General features: G+C 42.9%; 1 protein-coding gene across 2 annotated transcripts in view; it reads right to left on the reverse strand.

Annotated features, from left to right (window-relative positions):
* dgkza (diacylglycerol kinase, zeta a) overlaps nucleotides 1-22,296 on the reverse strand; it is a 328,455-nt gene that overhangs the window by 220,560 nt on the left and 85,599 nt on the right. For both annotated transcript variants that reach the window (XM_041196989.1, XM_041196988.1), the window contains exons 5-13: nucleotides 15,249-15,326; nucleotides 12,405-12,461; nucleotides 10,817-10,885; nucleotides 9,464-9,535; nucleotides 8,490-8,606; nucleotides 8,317-8,388; nucleotides 6,375-6,470; nucleotides 5,325-5,407; nucleotides 2,531-2,591 (exon numbers count right to left, since the gene is read on the reverse strand). In XM_041196989.1, the coding sequence (XP_041052923.1) occupies nucleotides 2,531-2,591; nucleotides 5,325-5,407; nucleotides 6,375-6,470; nucleotides 8,317-8,388; nucleotides 8,490-8,606; nucleotides 9,464-9,535; nucleotides 10,817-10,885; nucleotides 12,405-12,461; nucleotides 15,249-15,326 (705 nt within the window). The remainder of the gene's footprint in view (nucleotides 1-2,530; nucleotides 2,592-5,324; nucleotides 5,408-6,374; nucleotides 6,471-8,316; nucleotides 8,389-8,489; nucleotides 8,607-9,463; nucleotides 9,536-10,816; nucleotides 10,886-12,404; nucleotides 12,462-15,248; nucleotides 15,327-22,296) is intronic.

Genomic DNA, 22,296 nt, shown 5'->3' on the forward strand with positions numbered 1-22,296 from the left:
CCATGTCGGCTTCCATCCCATTTAAAGGGAGTTTGCCAAATCCCCATCCCGTTTGAAGAGAATGAGAGTGGTTGAAGGATTTGACGAGGCTGCAGTGCTGGCAGACAGTCCAGTCGTACTGTCTGATCAATGTGATTGAAAGAATTGTGGCTGCCCAGAGTCGGGTCAAAATTGGGCAAGGAAACTTCCTCCTGATTACTACCCCACTAGAGCTATACCTTGAGTGCCCTACCATCCATTCTTAATTAGCACATTCGTTTAGATAATATCACCAACTTTAACTTTAACACCCATGTGTTCTATTGTACTAGTGTCGTTGACATCTTTTGATGATCTGCTTCTATCACTGCTTGTTTGTCCCTACAACCACACCCCCCCTCCACCTCTCTGTCTCTCTATCTCTCCGCCCCCCACACACACACCTTAAACCAGCTTATATTTCAACTCTTTCTTGGACTCGAACTCAAGTTCTGTCGAATGGTCATGAGGACTCGAAACATCAACTCTTTTCTTCTCCGCCGATGCTGCCAGACCTGCTGAGTTTTTCCAGGTAATTCTGTTTTTGTTTTGGATTTCCAGCATCCACAGTTTTTTTGTTTTTATCAATTAACCATCCTGCTCCCTCTCTTGCTGCACTGTGACACCAGGAATTTTGGGGCACTCAGCTTGGCAACTTTCAAATCAGTGACTTATGTTTACATTGCATAAAATAGCCCAGTAAATCAGATGGTGCACTATTTAGGAAGAGGAGTGTTATACAATGTATCATTCTGATGTTGGTGAGGTTCAGTCTCTCTCCAGGGCCACAGATTCTAACTGTTCAGTAAACACAGTTTAACAGCTGTGTGGTCAGCAAATTTTGGAGAATAGAATTGATGTCAGGCTGCAGCTGCTGCAGGTGAGAAGCAGCCCTGCGTAAGTTTGCTTTTGGCGTCAGCAATTAAGTGTCTGGAGTGAGAGGTCTGGAATATATCATATGCCCTTGTTCAGAGGACATTTAAAAGTCAACCATTTCTGTGGGTCTGAAGTCACATGTAGGCCAGATTCACAGAAGCGGATGATGAATTGGTTTGGGTGATCTTAGTTGCTGCTGCTTTGTGTGTTTGCTCTCAGGCTGCCATTTTTCTCCCCCACCTCACTGGGGTAACGCAGTCCATCAATGTTCTGTCAGGACAATCCTGAATGTAAGGAGGATCTAAGACTTTCCAGGTATTCCCACAGCTGCTCAGCACTCAGCCGGCAGTATTCCACTTTGTCAGTAATCCCCACTTAAGCTATGCCCCCTGTGTACAAGATTATATGACCCCTTCTAAATGCATCAGCTTTGCCTATACATTAATTATTTGAATGAGGATAAAATGTGTTAGTACATAAAACAATCTAGTAATTAACACATTTCCGATTCTTGAGACTTTTTACCCCTCCCCTCCATTAGCTGATGTTTGGTGGTTGTTGGGTGCCATAGGTGACTATTCCTTCATGGGCAACACCCAACTCAACTCAATTCTATCCTCACCTAATGTCTGGACGTGTTTAAAACTAACAAACACACGTGCACAAGGAGGCACATACACACAGGCACACACACGCAACAGTCAGACACACTCACTTTTGCAGGGATCACTGTTGATTGTTTCTTCTGCTACCTAAGAGGGAATCAATTGAAGCCAGGAATCAAAGCTTCAACCTTCGGAGAAGTCTGGCTTAGTCCTATAATGGTCACTGCCTTATGCACTGGGACTTCAGTGGAGTCCAGAGTTCCTGATGTGGATATGGTGGACAGCGAGATGATAGTAGCGTGATGTCTGCACCACAGAAAAACTGTAAAATTATCCCAACGTTCAAACAGGTAAGGAGAAAGAAAGAAGATATGAGGCTGGTGGTGGTGGTGCAGGGGGGGGGGGGGGGGGGGGGGGGGGGGTGCAGCAGGTGGTGCAAAAGCTTGGTCAAAAAGATGGGATTTTAGGAAGGAGAGGGAGGTGGACATTCAGGCGGTCTGAGGAGGGGGGGTTGGATTTCCAGGAGATGGGGCCCAGGCAGGGAAAGGCACATTATCCAATGTGGGAGGATGGGAGGAGGGCGAGCAAGGCACACAAGAGGCTAATGTTGGGGGAACAGAAAATTTGGGTGTGTGGTGGAGGGTGCAGGCTGGCAACATTATAGAGCAAGTGGCATTCGAGATGGAGAGGACATGTGGGCAGAATCTCTGCACGGGATCGGTCGAACACCAAGGTTCTGAACAGATTGGTTTGTCCCAAGATAATGGATGGTGTAAGAGTCAGTGGCCAGGGAACAGTGGGTGTGGTGGGTACTGAAGATGATGGCTACAGTCTGCCTAATGTTTAAAGGCATGAAAAAAAAGCATCATTGCAGAATGACGTTCACACTATTACAATGCTTACTGATCTCAACACCAATTGGAACCTTTGTTTTGAAATGAATTCCAGAAAATAATTATCATCTTTCATTTTAAGAGCATACTACACCGTCGATGGAAAGAAAGAGGAGCTAAATGAATGAAAACACTTACTGTGCCATCACCTCCACAGGCTAGAATTCGTAAGTTCTGAACCTTTCGGTACAGCTCTAACCTGTACAGAGCAAAACACGAACTTTCAAAAAAACACACACACAAATTCAGAAGAAACATAGAACTGCATCGTTTCAGAGAGATATGTTCATATTCTTGGTTTAGAAATGGCAAAAACAGAGAGAAACTCAGTCCAGATCTTCAGTACAAACCCCTCTGGGAGCTGCCATTTCTCCTAGATTCCATCTGAAGAAGTTCAGAGTGAACCCCAACAAAAAATTTCTCAATCATTTCCACAAGGCTGCATGAGGCAAGGGAATCAAGGGTTGGCTGGGGGACCAGCAGGAAAATGGACTTAAGGTCACAATCAGATCAGTGATCCATCATATCGACTGAGAGAGCAGGCTCAAGGGGCTGAATGGCCTACTCCTGCACCTATTTCTTATATTCACTTCCCTCGACTTTGCGGGAACCGTTCCTGAGTATATTTGGTTAAACTTTCCTTCACCCTGCCTCAAAGTTAAAAATTATTCTGTTGGATTCTTCACATATTTGTGACTCGATCAGCTTAATACCCGACATCTTTCAGCACGTTTCAGTCAATCCTGGAAACTGTGGAACATTCTTTAACTAAAATCTCTAAGGGCAAGCTTTAATTAAATTTTACACCATCTAGGATGGAGGTAAAAACTTATTCAAAGAAAAGAACATTTTTTGAATGATATTTTTTGCCTTCAGGCTGCAAGATATCAGCACCAGATTTACCATATATTTTTATCTATCTTTAGGGACAGCGTCAAGCATTCCCGAGTGCATGGGCCAAATACAGAGTAAAGTTCCCTTTGTTCTGTCCCCTTAACCCTATTTACAGAATACTGTCCTTCACTGTGCTGGTGCGATATTTAAATGCCTTGCTGTTCACTCTGAGCAATGCTGCCATTTCAGTGACTATTTGGTTTCATTTTGCTGCAGTTGGGTCTCCATCTGTTACAGACCGTGCATGCTATCCCAAACTCATTTCATGAAGCAGGCAAACAGCCAGAGGGAAGAATCGCGCATCTGGCTCCACTCCAGGCTGGAGTTGAACCCAGGTCTCAGACAGGAAAGAACCATACTGTAAACCAAGCTATCACCCTGTGACACTTGTAACAAAAAGAAAGATGCACTTTAAGACCATCTCAGTGCTCCTTCGCTCTCAGTAACCACATCTGTGCCTAGGAATGCAGGTGCCATCCCCTTTTATTCAGAGTGTCAAATGGTTATGCTGCTGTTCTCTGGTGATTTATTTTCTGAGATGTTTGGCGGGGGGGGGGGGGGGAGGTAGTGGCGGAGAGAAGGGAGAGGGGAGGGAGTGTTACTTTGCCATCAAGCTCTGGAATACCAGCATCTTGTACTAGAAAATGACGCAGCCACAGGTTTACACACCCCTTCCTTGCCCTGCCATGCAGACAGTTGTGATGGCATGGAGAAAATATCGAGTGGAAGGCAAGCCATTCTCCAACAGGAGTGGAAGAGAAAGGAAGTCGGGGGAGAGTCACCGTGAGTTGCTGTCCGAGATCCTCCTATAGATCTGACTGCTTGCCATCTTTCCACAGGCAATGCAAGGGTGAAGGAACAAATGACTCCTCTTCAAAGTTAAAAGGGAGAGAATCTCAACCTCAAGTAAACCAAGACCTCAGATGAGGGGAAAATAATCCATTTAAGATCCCACACTTGACACCACCCAATCTGTGCTCATACTCTGCTAGGGTTGCCAACCTCCAGGGTTCACCCTGAAGATCAATCTCCTGGACACTGCTATGTGCAACCCTAGAGAAAAATCATCAGGGTCATTAAAGAAGTTTGGGTTTTTGGGTCATTTTCTTTGAACATTCCTCTTTACCAGATATAGGAATATTAAAAATGGGAAGAAAAGGGTTGCTTGGTTGACAGTCAAGCATCATCCAATTGGGCAAATGAGTCTTTTTGCTTTCCAATTGGTGCAGGAAGGCAGTACATCACAAGGCTGGACACGTTGGTCAACAAATGGCTGGATCATGGGGGCAATTCATGTGATGAAACCTCCAGGAATACATTTGATCACAGTTGGCAACCCTATACTCTACTGATTAACAAAACAATGGCCCAGATCTTCTGGTCAATGGCAAGGCCAAGGCACTGGGTCGGAGTGGGGAGTGTTAGTTCTTCAGCAAGTTTACTTTTAAATATATTTTGAGGCATTCCCGATACAGCTTCTGCTGTTAATCACTTTCACTCAGGTCCTACCATACCCGTGATTAACAGCGTGAGTATCCTGGAGTAAACTGCAGGGCAAGTACAGGGAACCTAGCTTAGGTTTAATGATGGGATCAGTGTCAGAGGAAACCATAGAGAGGTCAGCCAGTGTATCTCTGCCCATTGGAAGTTTTAAGTTCCCAGATAACTACCAGGCATATGCTGAAGCTGGGTCCCAACGTTCTGTTAATATGGCAATCACCTTGTTAAAATCAATTGCTAGTCAAACAGGTGATTGGCATTGATTATCCCATCCAAATAGAATAAAAAGAAACAGCTGGAACACTGTGTGGAAGCTACTTGGAAGTTAGTAGCACTGAGGAGTTGTTTTGAAAATAAACCAGCTTGAACCAAAACACCAACCTGGATTAATTCTTCCACCACATGTGCAACCCTGGCAAGTGTCTCAAAGTTTGCCGGTATGCCATTGGGAGATCCAGGCCATTATTCTCTTGACACCCCCCACCAAAATATCCACAGCTCCATCAGACTCAAACATTGGTCCCTATTCAGTACTCACGCCTCCTTGGGACCTCCCTGACACATATCAAACACTTGTCTCGGGTTCAGATACCACATGAATGACTGGATGATCTTTGCTCCCTGTAAAAGAATGAAATAAATGTAATAGTGACACAGTGAAGGCTCTGCTGCTCTAACCCGATAAGATACTGTTAAATACATGTTGTAATACTGGTACAGAGTCTGTGGTGATTCAGCCTCTTAATGCAAATCTGGACTAGAGGCCCCACCAGGATTAACCTCGTGGCAGAGTAGCCTCAAAAGCTGTGAATGGGAGCCCAGACTACTGATGTACATTGCTATAGGGCGGGCAGCTGGGGGTGTGTCTACACCAGAGAGTAGGCCAGACACAGAAAAGCAACATCCTTCTCTCATACACAGAGAATGTGAGGCCCACAAATCAAGATTCCAATATATAATTAACCATCGAATGATCTGCAGCCCTCAACCAGTATCCACCCCAAATTGTGGGATTAAGGCTGTATACAAAAAAAAGGAAACTAAATCAGCAGCTGGAGGTGCGTTACAGCCCCAAAGTTAGGACAGATCCCCTCATTCGCCTGGCACATTCTCTTCCTGTTTCTTCTTTTTTCTCCTAAATTCGCTGCTATGTGCCGGGGTCTAGTTCCATGTGCAGCTCGCCACACCTTGCCCAGTCTTTTTGTGTCAGTTCAGAAGCCCAGTGTCCCTAGGCTACTCAACTGCCAAGAGCATCATGTTCCCATTGGTTGGGAGGATTGTCACAGGACACCAGGGTCCGGGTGTTTCTATTTTTCCCATCTCTCCTGACTTCAGGGGCACTGAGTCCAACTGTCACAGGCCAGTTGCTTCAAGGTCCTTGGGTATGCGACTATTTTCCATCCTGTGGCCGTGCCTGAGCCAATAGCATTCTTTACAATTAAGCACGTTTAGTTTTTATTTTGACATGAGTGGATTTTGATGCAGCATTCCCAGTGCACATTAGCAGACGAGAGAGCACGAGAGAGCATGAGAATGGGCTGCACACTCTTGTTTCTTCCTGTTCTGTAAAGGAAGGGGGACCACACACCTGATTTCCTCCACTTCTGGGATTGACAAACACCAACAGCGGTTTCATCAGTGAAGAGGGAATGGGCTTTATGATAAAGGGCTTCCATCTTCCTTCCTGTGAGAAAAGGGGAAAGAATCAGTCCAGAACAGTGACATACATTTGCATGAACTGCTCCAGGCACAGCCGCAAATATAAAGGCAAAGAGTGACACTAGGTGGATGAGCTGCTCTGCTGAACAACCAACAGCAACCCCAGGTGGCTGCACTTGCTCAGGAAGGGCAGGTCACAACACTGAAAACTGACCAACATCTTCCATTTAATTACAAAGATCTCTCACTGCATTTCAAAGGGAAATGGGCACTGAATTGGAACATACTGGGGTGGATGAGGAAAAGCGTGACTGAAGGCATGGTTAACTAGGTAGGTTCTTCATAAGTGTTTAAAACTTTAAGGGAGGTAGCATGGAAAAGCATGGCTATATTTTGGGAGGAGAGCAACAAAAGGACGAGCCCCCAGCTAGGAAAGAAAGACTTGTACTTATATCGTCTATCATGACTTATGGATGTCCCAAAATGCTTTGCAGTCAGTTAAGCACTTTTTTTCATGAAGTGTAGTCATTGTTGCCAGATGTAGTAATGAAGCCTCCCAAACAGCAATGAGATAGCAGCCAGGTAATCTGGTTAGTGATGTTGATTAAGGGATGAATATTGGCCAGGACACCAGGAATAACTCCCCTGCTCTTCTTCTAAAAGTGCCGGGGAATCTTTTACATCCACCCAAGAGGGCAGATGGAGCCTCGGTTTAACATTTAATCCGAAGGACAGCCTCTCGAACAGTGTGATGCTCCTTCAGTACAGCATTGGAGTGATAGTTTGGATTAGTGCTCAAATCCCACTCTGGACTGGAATGTGAATCCACAACTTTCTGACTCTTAACAAGAGGTGAGTCATGACTGACGATGCAAGAGTTGGCTAAATACTTAAAAGTACTTGGACACACACCCCCACACACAGGTCTGCTCAGTGATCTGACTTGTACATCATTATGCAGTAATTTCACATCTTGGGGGAGGTTGTGGAGCAAATTAATAGTTAACCCAATTTTTCGCTTGCATTTGGATGTAGATTTGGTTTATGGTTTCATCTGATTTGAACTACCCTAGTTAGAGTGATTCTTGTTTCTATCTCTTTACAAGAGCAACTTGCATTTGTAAAGTGACATATAACTAAATGTCCAAAGACACATGACAGCAGGGAAGTGGAGCAGAGGAGGAGTGTGCAGGGTGGTATAGTGTCAGGATTTCCAGAGGTTTTACTTTAGCAGAGTTGGTAAGAACTGCAGGCAGTGCATCTTGTGTATTAAAAAGAAATTCTGCTCCCATCTAAACTGTCCTTCCTTCATGCATCATTCTTGGACCTAATAAATAGGAAGCAGACCGACATCAGGCCTCTCTTTGCTTGGAACTGGTCAACACAGCAACTAGGCCTGTGCTCTGAATTGTATCCTACTCCTCACATTATTTTTCTTCATTTACAGGGTGTGAGTGTCACTGGCATTTATTGTCCATCCCTAATTGCCCTTGAGAAGGTGGTGGTGAGCCGTCAGTGTCACTGAGGTTGGTCTTTGCTTGGACAGCCCTCGTCTCTGGCCCATGGCATAGTATGCCATGAGCTGGAGCTGTGCCTCATCCTTCACCATACGGACTGCAGTGGCTCAAGAAAGTGGCTCACCATCACTGCCTCAAAGGGACCCAGGAATGGGAAATAAATGACGGCCATGCTAGCAACGGCCACATCCTGAGCACAAATAAAAAACAGGAATCACCATCTCTCCTCCCCTCTTTATTCCCACTTATCCTAATGCTAATTTCAATATTCTTATTCCGCGACAAATTCTAGCAGTAACATATTGCAGTGACCTCTCAAACAATAATTTAAAAGAAAATCACAGGCCTACTTACCTCCACTCCTTTCTTACTGGATTTCCTTTTAAACGAGGTCCGTTTTTTCTTTTTACTTGACTTCAGTGAATTCTGGGAGGAAAGGAAAGAGCAACGAGATTGGAGTTAGTGGCGAACTGACACCAGCTGGGAAGAGTTTCAGGCACAGGGACCGTTCAGAAAGCATTCCTCACCTGAGCCCGTCTCACCCGAATGATCCAGGTTGGCGGAACAATAACTGCAGCATGAGCACCTAGAGTACACGGCTCCTCGATCTGTTGTAGCATGAAGCAGGTCACCTTATTGTGATACTGCGGGAAAGGGCAAAGGGGACAGTCCGAGTGAAATGTTCAGCATTCCATTTATTCTATCTCCACCTTCCCATCCCACCCTGCCCTTCCAGCCCCTACTCCATTAGTTTTCCAGTGTCTGTCCTGCTGCTTGGCAATATGCTGCAAGCATTATGACATCAGAATGTACCAAGACGCAAGGATGGAATGTGGGCCAAGGTGTGCCACATTCAGGCTGCCAACTGTGGCTTTGCCATTAGCAGGAGTTGGGACCCAAGACCGAGTAATAGCTGCAACCACAGGTCTCTCAAGTGGCCCCACAGATGGTTGTCCTTCTATACTATGAGCTGCTTTTCAGTAATTGTTAACTAGGGATTAAAATGTGCATGTTTTAACTCCATTTTGCATCAAAATGGCGTGGTGAAAACACACAGCATAGAGCGTTGGTGAGGAACGAAACATTTAGTTGAATTAGAATTTAACTTTCATAAATAAGCAAAGGTTTGAGGAGTTAAAATGCATCAAACAATCAGGATAGGTCAGTGGAGAGGTGATTTGTAAAGAATTAACTGAGCATCTCAATGAACAATGTTTGGTCACTTCCACATCTTTCGGTATTTAATCACTCAAATCCTCCACTCTGCCACAGGGGCTCTTTATTCTGTTCTTTCTCTAACCCTAGCTCTGTAATGCTTAAAATCTTTTCATCTATAACATCTCCCAATTCTGATAAACATCATGGAGGTGAAACATTAGCTCGGTGTCTTTCTCCACAGGCACGGCTTGGCCTGCTGAGCGCACCCAGCATTTGGTGTTTCTCTGAGCAGCACCGGTCAGCCTCAAGACAGGGTCGATTCCCTTCAAAATGTAAGACTTACTGCTTGTTTGCACCAGGAACAGCTAATTGCGACAATCTCCTTACTGTGAAAGGTAAACTTCTGCTGAAAACCCTGGGGCAGGGGAAAAAGACAAAAAGGTGATGGTAAGGAAGTGAGTCACAAAGCAGCTAAAGTCAACTCCAACATGAGGACAAGAGACAGCCATGAGACACCAACCATTTCCCTCATTGGCACAGCAATCGCCAGCCAACTTTACCAGATCCTCTTTGAGCTACCCAGCTCTCAAAATATTTGAACCTCAACAGCTGGGAGAAACATACTGCTTTCTTACACAATGTGGGGTGGAAGAGCACTTCAGAACGTAAAGAATTCATTTCTCAGTGTAACATTCTCTGTTAATTTTGTAAAATGTCAGCTTAACTGTACTTAGTCTCATCTCCCCAAATGTTTTAATGTTATAGGAGGCACTGTTTGAATGGTTGGGCAATGGGTTATGTAATTAACGAGACTAGGTGTTTCAGAGGCATCTATGGATTACATAAATAGAGAAACAGACTATTCAGAGGCCCTAATAGATTTATAAGCAGACCGTTCAGAGGCTTCGATGGTTTGTATATGTAGATGAATTGGGTGCTTGAAGGCATATTAATCCCGAATCAAAGAACGTCTCATCCAGAGGTGGGCGAACTAATCTTTATGAAACACTGAAATGCTGAGAGCCCATGTCCACAGTAATCATATTTCTGGACATGTCTCCTGATCTTGCACCAACACTACTGCCCTCCACCTTCTCCCATTGTAAACCTGACCCCTCCACCTCCCCTGCAATCTGCGCTATGACTCCCTCAGCATGCTGGTTTCAAATATTGCCAGCAGTCTTGGCCATTACTCCTGGATACCAGTCACTTCCAGAACAGCATCCAGTGATGCCATCCAGCTGCATAAACGCAACAAGAAATGAGCAACCAATTTACATTTAACTGTGCTGAAGCACGAATTCCTGCAAGCGGCTCGACTGTCATTAAGATTTAACACATACACTGCTAGCCCGAAGATTCACTTTCCCTTAAATATTAATATAAATACTGACAAGAAATGTTCAGGCACTGATTCCTGAAATTAGCTGATCTTGAAATTCTTGAGACATTCACTCCTGCAGTTGATTCAAAGGAGGTTATAAATTGTGAGTTATTGTAAGCTTTCCTATGATTTTAAAGGAAGTTGTTCAAAATATGTACAGCCTGGGTGTTTGCCATTTAGATTTAGGGGAAATTATTTGAAAAGCCTGCTCCAAAATATTATTTTTAGTCTCAGAGGTAAACTTTATCAAGGACTTTCCCTTCTCTGCAGCATGTTAATACTGCATGCCGTGCGCACACACACAGCTCATACCTTGCCACACTGTTTGCATTTCCCCTCTTGCCGCCTTCGATGAACCCAATGGTGCCGTACAAACGTGGGCTGAAAGGGCAAAGGGAAAACAATTTGTTCAGTTTGTAACTGGAAACCCATTCACACGTCATGGTGACCATTTCTCTCATTTTTTTCCCCCACACTTCGGCTCTCTATTGTCTACTAGCTTTTGCATCAGTCACCAAGTGAAGGGCTCCCCTAAGAAAGAATGGGGAATTGATTCACTCTTTGTTCCTGTGTGGCTACCGTCACTCCCCTCCCAAATTGGTCTGGATATTTCAGTGGCGCCAAGGTGCTCACACTGCATTTATTTGTAAATCACACTTCCAATCACGTGTATCTAGTGCCAATGGAGCAAAAAAACCAAAACAACAAATTCTCTAGATGAAATCTGCCTCTGGAGGTGGGGCATGTGCACCCCTGGAAAGAGGGGGTAGCTGTACGCACCCCAGCTTTAGCACTTTTCAAGCTTCTGAGGAACCGAATATGGTTGTTCATTAAATCCATCGGCTACCATTATACCTTTGTTCCCATTTGACTGACATTTCGATATCCAGAGGTTGCTCAAACCAGAAGATGAACATGTCATGTTTATAGTAGTCCTTTAAGTTTATGTCACACCATTCCATTGCATGTGGTCCGACAGAGGACTTGGGATTTTGATGTTAGAAGCAGTTTTAAAAGTACAGGTGAGAGATTAAACATCTGGGAACTCTCAGGCATGAGTATGTACTCTTTGATTCAGTGGTGTTGCAGCAGAAGGCACAAGTTGCAACGTGCATGGGAACACCAACACCTCCAAGTTCCCTTCCAGGTCACAGCAACCAGATTTGAGACAAATGTGGCCTTTCCTTCATCATCACTGGCTCAAAATCCTGGAACTCCCTCCCTAACAGCACTTTGGGTGCACCTACACCAAATGGACTGCAGCGGTTCTAGAAGGCAACTCACCAGCACCTTCTCAATAGCAACTAGGGATAACTAATAAACACTGGCCTTGTTATGATACACATATTCCAAGAATGAATAGAGAAAAGCCATGTACCTGCACCTATAGGCTGGAGGTTGGTGCACACTATATCCTTGAGGTGAGCTCAAAATAGACCAACAACTCCTTAAATATATTGCAAGGATGAATTAGGAGGATGCATTTGCTAATATAAATCCTTACAGCTTCTGTGCAGCTTCAGCTGTTGAAACCAGTTTTCCAATAGGGTCAATTTAAAATTGAAAATAGATTTTACGATTTGCTTTGCAATTTTCTCCAAATCTATTATTTTTTTTTAAAATAAGCAATAAGGCATGTTCAAAACCAATACAGTTCTTAAATTCAACAGATATAATTGCAGGAACAGTCAGAAATATCAACCAATGGGTAAAAGATGTTCCTATCACGATTTCTGTGGACCTTTGGACATAGCAGACTCAGCTGTATGTAGGCACTGCAGTCAGATTCTTTATTAATTCCAGCAGGGACTCGCTTCATATCAAACATCAACCATCTTCAACAAAAGGATAACATATGCTTTTTATTACTATCATCACTACTGCTCAGGCATTCACTTACCTCTCGAACGTTACGTGACCCAGACTCCCGGAATGTCGGTTTACATCTAAAATTTATCTGTGGATTTTAAAAAATGTAAAATAAAATTGGTCTGATCTTTAACAGGAATGTATAGCCAGGGAAACAAGTGCTTGGCAATCCATTGTTGTAAAGGATTTTTAAATGAGTTTCATATAATTACTTAGCATGTCCAGGCAATGAGTTTAAAAACAGTTGAGGAAAAATTGGTGTAATCCATACTCTGGGCTGGGGTTACTTTTTGGAAACAGTACAAGATGATTAGGGAGAGTCAACATGGCTTTTGAAAGGGAGGTTGCATCTAACTAAACAGATCAATAGAGGAGGTTGAATGAATATCATGTCCTTTGATTCTTCAAAGGTACTAGCGATTGCTAGTAAAATTTAGCAGTATGTATTTGGAGGCAAATTGGTGACAAGGGAAGGATATTGGTGGGAAGGTAAGAGGCGGAATACGGTTAATAAAAGTGGAATTCTTGACTGGCAGAGTCAAGCAACAGCTTTTCACTATTACATTCAAATATAAATGGATAGAGCTTGGGATGACAAAGAAATGTATACAATTTTCCAAATGAAACTAAGCTAAGGATATAATGAATTCTGAAAATGAAAGCAGAAAATGGACATTCATGTTGTAAGCAAATGGTACAGCAGAATGATGCTAACTACAGTTGTAATATAACAAAGTAATGCAACGTGTCTGGAAAGAAAAATGGCAAACTGAAATACACTCAATGATGAAAAACTGAGGAGAGAAGTGGATGAACAAACAGCTTTTGGAGTCCAGCTACATAAATCACAACAAGTTAGCTCACTGGTGACATAATGAGGGTCTTAGCATGAAAATCAAGGGTATACAAAGTCACACAGAGCACCACCGCAGTCATACAGAGCATTACCAGTTATTTAGAGCACTGTAAGTCCTCACTGAAAATTGTGATTGCGTTCCTGAAAAGGGTGATTTTAACTGAATCATAGTTTCCCATAGGAATCAATGTTAAAGCCAGAGTTAGGTTCCTTTGGTTTATCCAGGTGCGAAATGTCCAAATGTACAAGTTGAAATACTGTACCATTTACGTGCAGCACTATGCATTCCCGGTTGAAATAACTTACAAAATAAAATACATGACTAAATATAAAATAAATACAATAAACAATACAATTAAATCCTCCAAAAAATTACAGTACTCGCCTCAATACATAATACTTATACATTGACCAGGCCCCATCTAGTGGCAAAAGTTGGTCAGTGCCGGTATGAAATGAAGTCCTGACTCCCTGCACCAAGCAACTTCTGCCAGTAGCAGATGGAGCCCAGGGCTTCAGCGCAAGTTCAGAAGCGAAGCCAAGAGCGAAGCCAGAAGTCGTGAGCCACTAAAGAATACACCATGAGGACTAAGATAAGAACAGTGGCTGGGAGTGGGCAAGGGCTAGGAGTAGGAGGAAGAATGATTGAGGGTAAGGGTAGAAACACTGTGGGAAAGGTCATGTGAACTGACAGGCCACAGAAGTGAAAGACTGTGGCAAATGACATTGTGAAACTGGCAAGGTTAAACCGATGCACTGACGCTACTTTATTAACAGCGTTAAAGCGAAACAATGTTAAGTGAGTTGATGTTAAGCGAGGATCTGCTGCATTGGTTTATCAGCTACTCCACAAAATAAGTTTGTGCATCTCTACACCAGTACGGTGTAAATTAAGTTGGTTTTCTACAGGTGATCTCTGTGTCATTTTATTCCTAGTTGCAAATTATAATCCTCCCAATATTTAAAGCAACACTATTCTCTCCATCAAAACTTGCACGGGATGGAAGTTGGGAGAACCATTTTGCTATCGACTGTTGAAGATAAGAGATTATTTATTCTGCATTATTGTCCTGGTTGCATAATTTATCAACCAGAAAGGAAAAGCACAGAGATCTAAACTCTTAACTGATGAGGAAGAAGAGAATTGACTCAAAAATATGCTAGTCATGCACTAGAAATTTTACTTTATTATAAAAATGATCAGCAGTTTTAGAAATGTATCGTTATCTCCAGGTAAAGACTTATATTTGTGTCACTAAAAAAAAACCATCGGGGAATCAAGCGTGTGACCCAAAATTTAGTATCAAGTAGCTGCTTCATGTCGAGATACAACAGGAGAGAATGGGATGGCATTTAATCCATTGGAATACTATCCAATGGGAGGGAATGGGAAGGAGTTCAGACCGTTGGAATACTCTCCAATGGGAGAGAATGGGAAGGAGTTCGGACTGTTGGAAAGCTCCCCAATGGGAGAGAATAAGGAGGAGTTTGGACCGTAGGAATGCTATCCAATGGGAGTGAATGGGATGGAGTTCGGACCGTTGGAATGCTATCCAATGGGAGTGAATGAGGAGGAGTTTGGACTGTTGGAATGCCATCCAATGGGAGAGAATGGGAAGGAGTATGGATCGTTGAAATGCTATCCAATGGGAGAGAATAGGAAGGAGTTCAGACTGCAGGAATGCTATCCAATGGGAGAGAATGGGAAGGAGTTTGGGCCATTAGAGTGCTATTTAATGGGAATGAATGGGTAGGACTTTGGACCATTGGTATTCTAGCCGTAAGAACATGGAAATGCATAACATGAGAGGAAAGCTATTTGAAAGGCTCAGTTTTGATGAGCCATGGATCATGTACCCCAAAGCACTTCATCTCTTAGAGGTAAGTTCTGAAAAGTTCCTCCCGCCTATACAAAAAGATCATGAATGCACATCTTATTGAAGGGGATGTAAGTATAGGAGTAAACTAAATGTTAATTGGGAGTATCTCTCCATGACCCAAGAGATAGGAGAGACTTACTTTCTCCAGAAGTTCAATACAGGCCGTGTGAACCACTATCTTGCAGGCTGCACATTTCTTCCGTGACACTGACTTCTGCTACAGAGGGGGATGAGAAGAAGTGATTTAACTGCGGCACATCAAATTGATATAAACTTTACAACAACTTTCAATCGCCCTTCCCTGAACCATTTAGTCACACATGAATCATATACAATCTGTGAGGACCAAGAACTGACAGCTCTTTCAAACCTTCATCAATTCTGTTGTATTTCTAGCTGAGGAAAGGCAAGGGGGCAGCATGTAGTAATAGGTCAGGACAACTCTGATACTTGATTTTCCTTCCTTCCAGTGGGGAAGGTGCTTTGTTCCCTCCCACCAGACTTCTTTGGATTAATCAGTGGTAGACTGATGCTGTGACACGCCCTGTGTCCCCACATCAGTTCTACTCAAAATATGTGGGGATTTTTTTCCAACTGAAAATACAAAATACAAAAAATAATGTTTTTAGTGCTTTCCTTCACACCCAATGGCCTATTTGCACACGTCATGGTTCAAAACTCTGCATTTTCATCTTCGAAAGAGGAGTTGTGTGTCTGGTATTCACTCACTTTATGAAACAAAAGTTTGTCTTCAGTGCCACGAAGGTTAACATCGCACATTTACTGAGAATTGGTCAGTGCCGAGAGAGCCCTCTCCTCAGACTGCATCTCAAATAGAAAAAAAGGACCTTTCTCCAAAAATCTTTCATGACCTCAAAACATCCCAAAATACTTTACACTTTTGAAGTGCAGTCACTATTGGAGTGTGGGAAACACAGCAGCCACTATGTGCCAGCAAGCTCCCACGAGTAGGAATGAAATAGGTGACCAAATCGTCCGTTTTTGTGATGTTGGCTGAGGACCGAGTGCTGGCCAGGATACCGGGGGGAACTTTTCCTCTCTCCTTTGTATAGGGTCATTGGGTCCTCTGCATGCAGCTGAGAGGACAGACAGTTTAACAAGCATTCAAAGGACAACGCCTCCAACAGCACTGCACTGAAATGTCAGCACAGATTGTGTGTTCAGGACTTTTAACTAAAGTACTTGACAGGATTCTGAGATTTAGCTGAGAGGCGTTGGCCATGAAAATTTGTCATTTAATGTGTTTACAGAATCCATACAAGGTTGTAGTACAGGAGTAAGCCATTCAGCCCATCATGTCTTTGCTCTCCCCATAGAGCATCATCTGCTTCAATACTTTAATGTAATTTTCACTTAAAAGATGCAATGGTCACTATCTCAACCAGTCTTTGAGTCAAAGCATTCCCCAGTACAATCAGAGATTGAGGACCCCCAAAGAGAGAGAATAGTCCTTCACTACTCAATAACAATTTAAAACCTCTCATAAATCTCCTTACAATCTGCAATGCTCCAATGGAATTCGGTTCAGTTTCTCGGGTCTCTCCTCCATCCTGATGAATTTACATTGTACACTCTCTGTAGACTTGGTGTCCTTTCTATACTGTATTTCCCAAATCTGCACTGTTCTTATTGTGGCCCAACTAACGTTTTGTACAAACTTATTAATTCTTTACTCCTGTACTTTATGTCCTTACTCAAAGTGCTGTTGGCCTTGTTATTGCGCTCACATTTTCAGAGAATTACCTATTGAAGTCTGAGCTCTCCCTGTTCACCACATCCTATTCAGTCTCTCTGCATTTAGTAAATGCTTTCTAGTATTTCAGCACAAATGTATGGCCTGATGCTTATCACAATGAACTGCATCTGCCAGCCCATTATATTAACTATGCTTTCCTGAAATTATATTATACTCCTTCTCACTGCTGGCCAAACCTCCTACTTTTGCATCATCAATAAATATTGATACGGTATTCCCAATACCCAAGGCAAATCATCTATATACACTGACAGCAGAAGCTCCCCATTGATTTGGACTATTTAAATTTAAACTTGGACTACGCTCATATGGAAGCTTCTGGAACTGCCTTATTTATTTAAAAATGGACACTGATGAACCATTCAGATGGTTGCCAAGGGAGTCAGGTGACCTTTGCAACTTCATCAAACTATCCAGCTTCTGGAAAGTCCAGATGGAATCATAACGGGTGGGGGTCTCCCCTTGAATGGACATGCCTAGACAGTACTCCTTTGTGGCATTCACGCCTGCCATTGTTCAAAGCTTATTCCAAAACAGAGTTAATGGATCCTAGATTCTATGTCTCCAGGTTTGCAATGTAACAAAAGAAATCTAATGGGACCACTTATCCATAGGTTAAGTGTAAAAGATCAATATCTAGCTTCTATTGTATATCAATGGCCATTGACCATGGGACGGAAACTGGTTCTCTGATGCTGAAATCCTTTTATCCCAAAACGCAGAAGCAGCCTAGGGCATTCTGCAGAATAACACTGACAAGAAACAGCTGCACAGAAAGGCTGGGCAACCTTTGTCTTTTAAGAATCGAGAGCCTTGGAAGTCTTTTAAAAAGTTTCCCAGTTTACCTCTAAAGCTCCAAGTTCACTTGTAAAGAAACTGAATTTCTTGATACAACAGCTGAAGTGCCTGACTTCAAGAACTGCTGAACATTCTTCACATCGAAGGAATGCTGCAGTAATCCTGATACCTGACCCCTGACATCGGAATTTATCAGAACTACAATTAAGAATGGGAAAAGCTTCCATCTTCACTGGACTTACAAAGGCACATGAACTGTTAACTATTCTTTTGGTTTATATTTATAAAAGTGTATTATCTTTAATTGTATCTTTCTGGAGTATATGGTATGTGGCTGATGTGGCATTTAGGTCTTTCAGGATAAGTGCGTGAATGAATAATCTCTTTGTTTAAACCCTCAAAAGTCTGCTGTTGGTATTTTTTTTTATTGACTACACACTAACCTGGGTTTAGAAACACACACATTGAACGAATTGCGGGTTTCAGTTTCTCTCTCCTCCCCTGTCCATAACAACCTGCCTGAGCAACAACAGTTCACATTTATGTTGTACAATGTAGAACAATGTCCCCAAGGCATTTCCCAGGCCATAATCAAAAAAAACTTACATTGAGCTAATGCAGGAGATATTCAGATGAGGATCAAATGTTTCATCAAAAAGATGGGTTTTATGGAAGATCTTAAAGGAGGAGGTGGTAGAGAGGCAGAGGAGTTTTGAGAGGGAAGCTAAAGTTTGAAGCCCATCTAGACCAATGGTGAGGCTCAGAAGGGTCGGTACACAAAAGGCCCGAGTCTGCAGAAGAGAGCTCAAGGGACATTGCTGGACTGGAAGCGGTTAGAGATAGGGAGCAGCAATGGCACAAAGGGATTGATAAATGTGGGTTTGGGTAGCAAATGCACTGACATAGGGACAGCGGTGAGTTGTGTTAAGAGAGTTGAAATTAGCAGACTACACAATGCAGGTTGATAGGTGACAGAGTAAGTTCAATGTGGAGAAGTGTGAGGTGATGCATTTTGGTAGAAGAACATGGACAGGCAATATAAAATAAGGGGTGAAATTTTGAAGGGGATGCAGGAGCAGAAAAACCTGGGTGTATATGTGCATAGGTCATTAAAGGTGACATGACAGGTAGAGAGAGCAGTTAATAAAGCATATAGTATCCTGGGCTTTATTAGTAGGGGCATAGAGTACAAGAGCAAGGAGGTTATGCTGTATTTATATAAGACACTCATTAGGCCTCAGCTGGAGTATTGTGTATAGTTCTGGGTGCCACATTATAGGAAGGATGTGTACACATTGGAGAGAGTACAGAAGTGGTTTACAAGAATAGTTCCAGGGATGAGAAACTTCAGCAATGAGGATAGATTGGAGAGGTTGGGACTGTTCTCCTTGGAGAGAAGGTGGCTGAGAGGAGATTTCATAGAGATATTACAAATCATAAAAGGGCTGGACAGAGTAAATAAGTTCTTCTGCTCATAAAAGGATCAAGAACAAGAGGGCACAGATTTAAAGCGACTTGCAAAAGAAACAAATGTGACGTGAGAAAAATCTTTTTCACACAACGAGTGGTTCAGGTCTGGAATGCAATGCCTGGGAGTGTGGTGGAGGCAGGTTCAATCGAGGCATTGAAGATGATTGTTTGAATAGCAACAATGTGCAAGGGTATGGGCAAAAGGCAGGGCAATGGCATTAGGCCATAATGCTCATTTGGAGAGCCAGTGCAGACACGATGGACCGAATGGACTCCTTCTATGCCGTAAAATTGTGATTCTGCGATGTGTGCATGCCCTTCAGGGTCCAATGGCTTATTCCCACAAACACAACAGCCCCAACCCCCAAGTTCTGCTAATTTTTAGAACCAATTATTTCTCCACAATGGCCTCTAACAATTGTTGCATTTCCTTCCCTAATGAACCTACACTCTCAACACCACCATTTATAAAACTCAAGTCAGAACATGTATTAAATATTTCTGCTATACCTTCATGTTTCACAATTAAGACTCCTTCTTTCATCCCTGAATGTTTCTAACCTCCCATTAACTATCCTTTTCTGTGTACATGCTTATAAAAGCTGTTACAATTTAGATTTCTTAGCTTCTTTTCATATTCCCTTAAAAGGTTCATCTCCCTGCTGTACTTATATTCCTACACATATCCATATAAACACTGTGGCCGCAAGAGCAGGTCAAAGGTTAGGAATCCTGTGATGAGTAACTCAAATCCTGAATCCCCAAAGCCTGTCCACCATCTTTAAGGCACAAGTCAGGAGTGGGATGGTATACTCTCCACTTGCCTGGATAAGTGCAGCTCCCACAACACTCAAGAAGCTTGACACCATCCAGGACAAAACAGTCCACTTGATTGGCATCCCATCCACAAACACTCATTCTCTTCACCAATGCACAGTAACAGCAGTGTGTACCATCTACAAGATGCACCACAGGAACTCACCAAGGCTCCTTAGACAACATCTTCCAAACCCACGACCACTATCACCTAGAAGGACAAGGGCAGCAGATAGATGGGGACATCACCACCTGAAAGTTCCCCTCCAAGTCACTCACCACCCTGACTTGGAAATACATCACCATTCCTTCACTGTCACTGGGTCAAAATCCTGGAACTCCCTCCCTACCAGCACGGTGGGTGTACCTACACCACATGGATTGCAGCAGTTCAAGAAGGCAGCTCACCACCACCTTCTCAAGGGCAATTAAGGTTGGTCAATAAATGCTGGTCCAGCCAGCAACGCCCACATCTTGTAAACAAATCAAAAAAACTCCATCACCCAGGCCGCCTTCTACAACCTCCATAACATTGTCCATCTCCTCCTTTGTCTCAGCCCATCTGCTGCTGAAACTCTCACCCATGCCTTTGTTACCTCTAGGCTTGACTATTCCAAAGCATTCCTAGACTCCCTCCCACTCTCCATACACTTCAGTTTATTCAATTCTCTGCTGCCTGTGTCCTAAGTCACACCAAGTTCTGTTCATCATTCCTGTGCTCACTGACCTTCATTGGCTTCTGGTCCACCAATGGCTTGATTTTAAAATTCTCACACTTGTTTTCAAATCCCTCCATGACCTGGCCCCTCTATATCTCTGGAACCTCCCCCAGCTGCACAAAAATCTCTGCACTTCTCCAATTCTACCCCCCTACATATCCCCAATTTCAATCGCTCTATCATTAATGGCCGTGCCTTCAGCTGCCTAGGCCCTAAGCTCTAGGATTCCCTCACTAAACCCATCCAACCTCCTTTAAGGCATCCCAATTGAAACTTCGATTGATAATGCTCCTGTAACATGCTATACAGCATCAAAGGTGTTATATAAATGCAAGTTGTGAGTTTTTTTTCATATTATTAGCCTAATTTTATCATACTTCCTTTAGGTTACAGTTTAGTCTTTGCTGCACTCACTGTTTACCTTGTTAATAATTATAATGATCACATGTTGTATTCTATTCATCTCATATTGGATGATTTCCCACTGTTGACCTGTTTCCCAACTTTTCTATCCACTTAATTTGGGCCTCATCCTTTTTTATCTCACTGGCATTTGTCTTTTTACAGTCTAATACTCCTACCTTCAGATATTGTGGTCCCCATTGCCCACTTGTCCCTCTCTCACATCAGTTACAGTATATATCCCACTTCATTTCCCACAACTAAATCAAGCAATGGCTCTTCTCTCATTGGATTGGAGTCATATTGATCTAGAAGCAATCTCGGATGCTTTCTAAAAAATACATTTTCTGTTCTGACTGTATCAATTCCCTTTGCTCTGATCTATCTTGTAATAGTCAAAGTCATCCATTATTATTGCTCCATTGATCTTATGTAGTTGCATTGCCTACAGGACACAGCCTATCTCACCTGTTACACGAGAGCCGTTCATGTTCAATGAGAATTGCATCATTTTGCTTTTAGTTTCTCAACTCTATCTATTTGGACCCTTGTACAACCCCACAGGATATCCTTACATTCTAGTGCTGTGATAAAACCACTACAACCCCATCTTCCTGTTTCCCTTCCCTCTCTCCTGAAAATAGTTTAACCAGGAAGACTCAAGTCCATACCTGAGTCATCATTCCATACTGCAACATATTGTTCCATAGTTATTAATCCTTCTAACTACCCTGTTCTTGAACATTTTGTGCATTCACTCAACATCAAATATACACATCCTGACTATTTAGTTTTAAGCCTGGAGCCTCATTCTTAATCCTTGATTTCACATTGATTTTTTTTTTGATTTCTTGTCCCTCTCACTGCCTTTCTCTGCTTAGCAACTTTTCCCCTACTTCTTACAGTTATTCCAACAGATTTATTAATCCCTCTCATTGTCTCAAACGTAACCCTTTGCCAGCTCCATTTGTTTAACTCCTTCCTTACTGCTTTATTTACCCTGTAGAAAGGGCCATTGGTGTCATTTTGGTTCAGATGACTGTCATCCCTTCAGTATATCTGACCCAAGTCCCAAATCCACTCCAATACCCTAATAGGTGAACCTTTCCCTTCTGCACTAGCCCCGCTGCCGCACACTGACAATTCTAATCCTTCCCTCCTTCACGTACCCTGTGTGGGGTATCGGACATAATCTGGAGGCAACG

Source organism: Carcharodon carcharias, chromosome 10 (genome assembly GCF_017639515.1).
Source record: "Carcharodon carcharias isolate sCarCar2 chromosome 10, sCarCar2.pri, whole genome shotgun sequence".
In the NCBI taxonomy this organism is placed as follows: Eukaryota; Metazoa; Chordata; class Chondrichthyes; order Lamniformes; family Lamnidae; genus Carcharodon; species Carcharodon carcharias.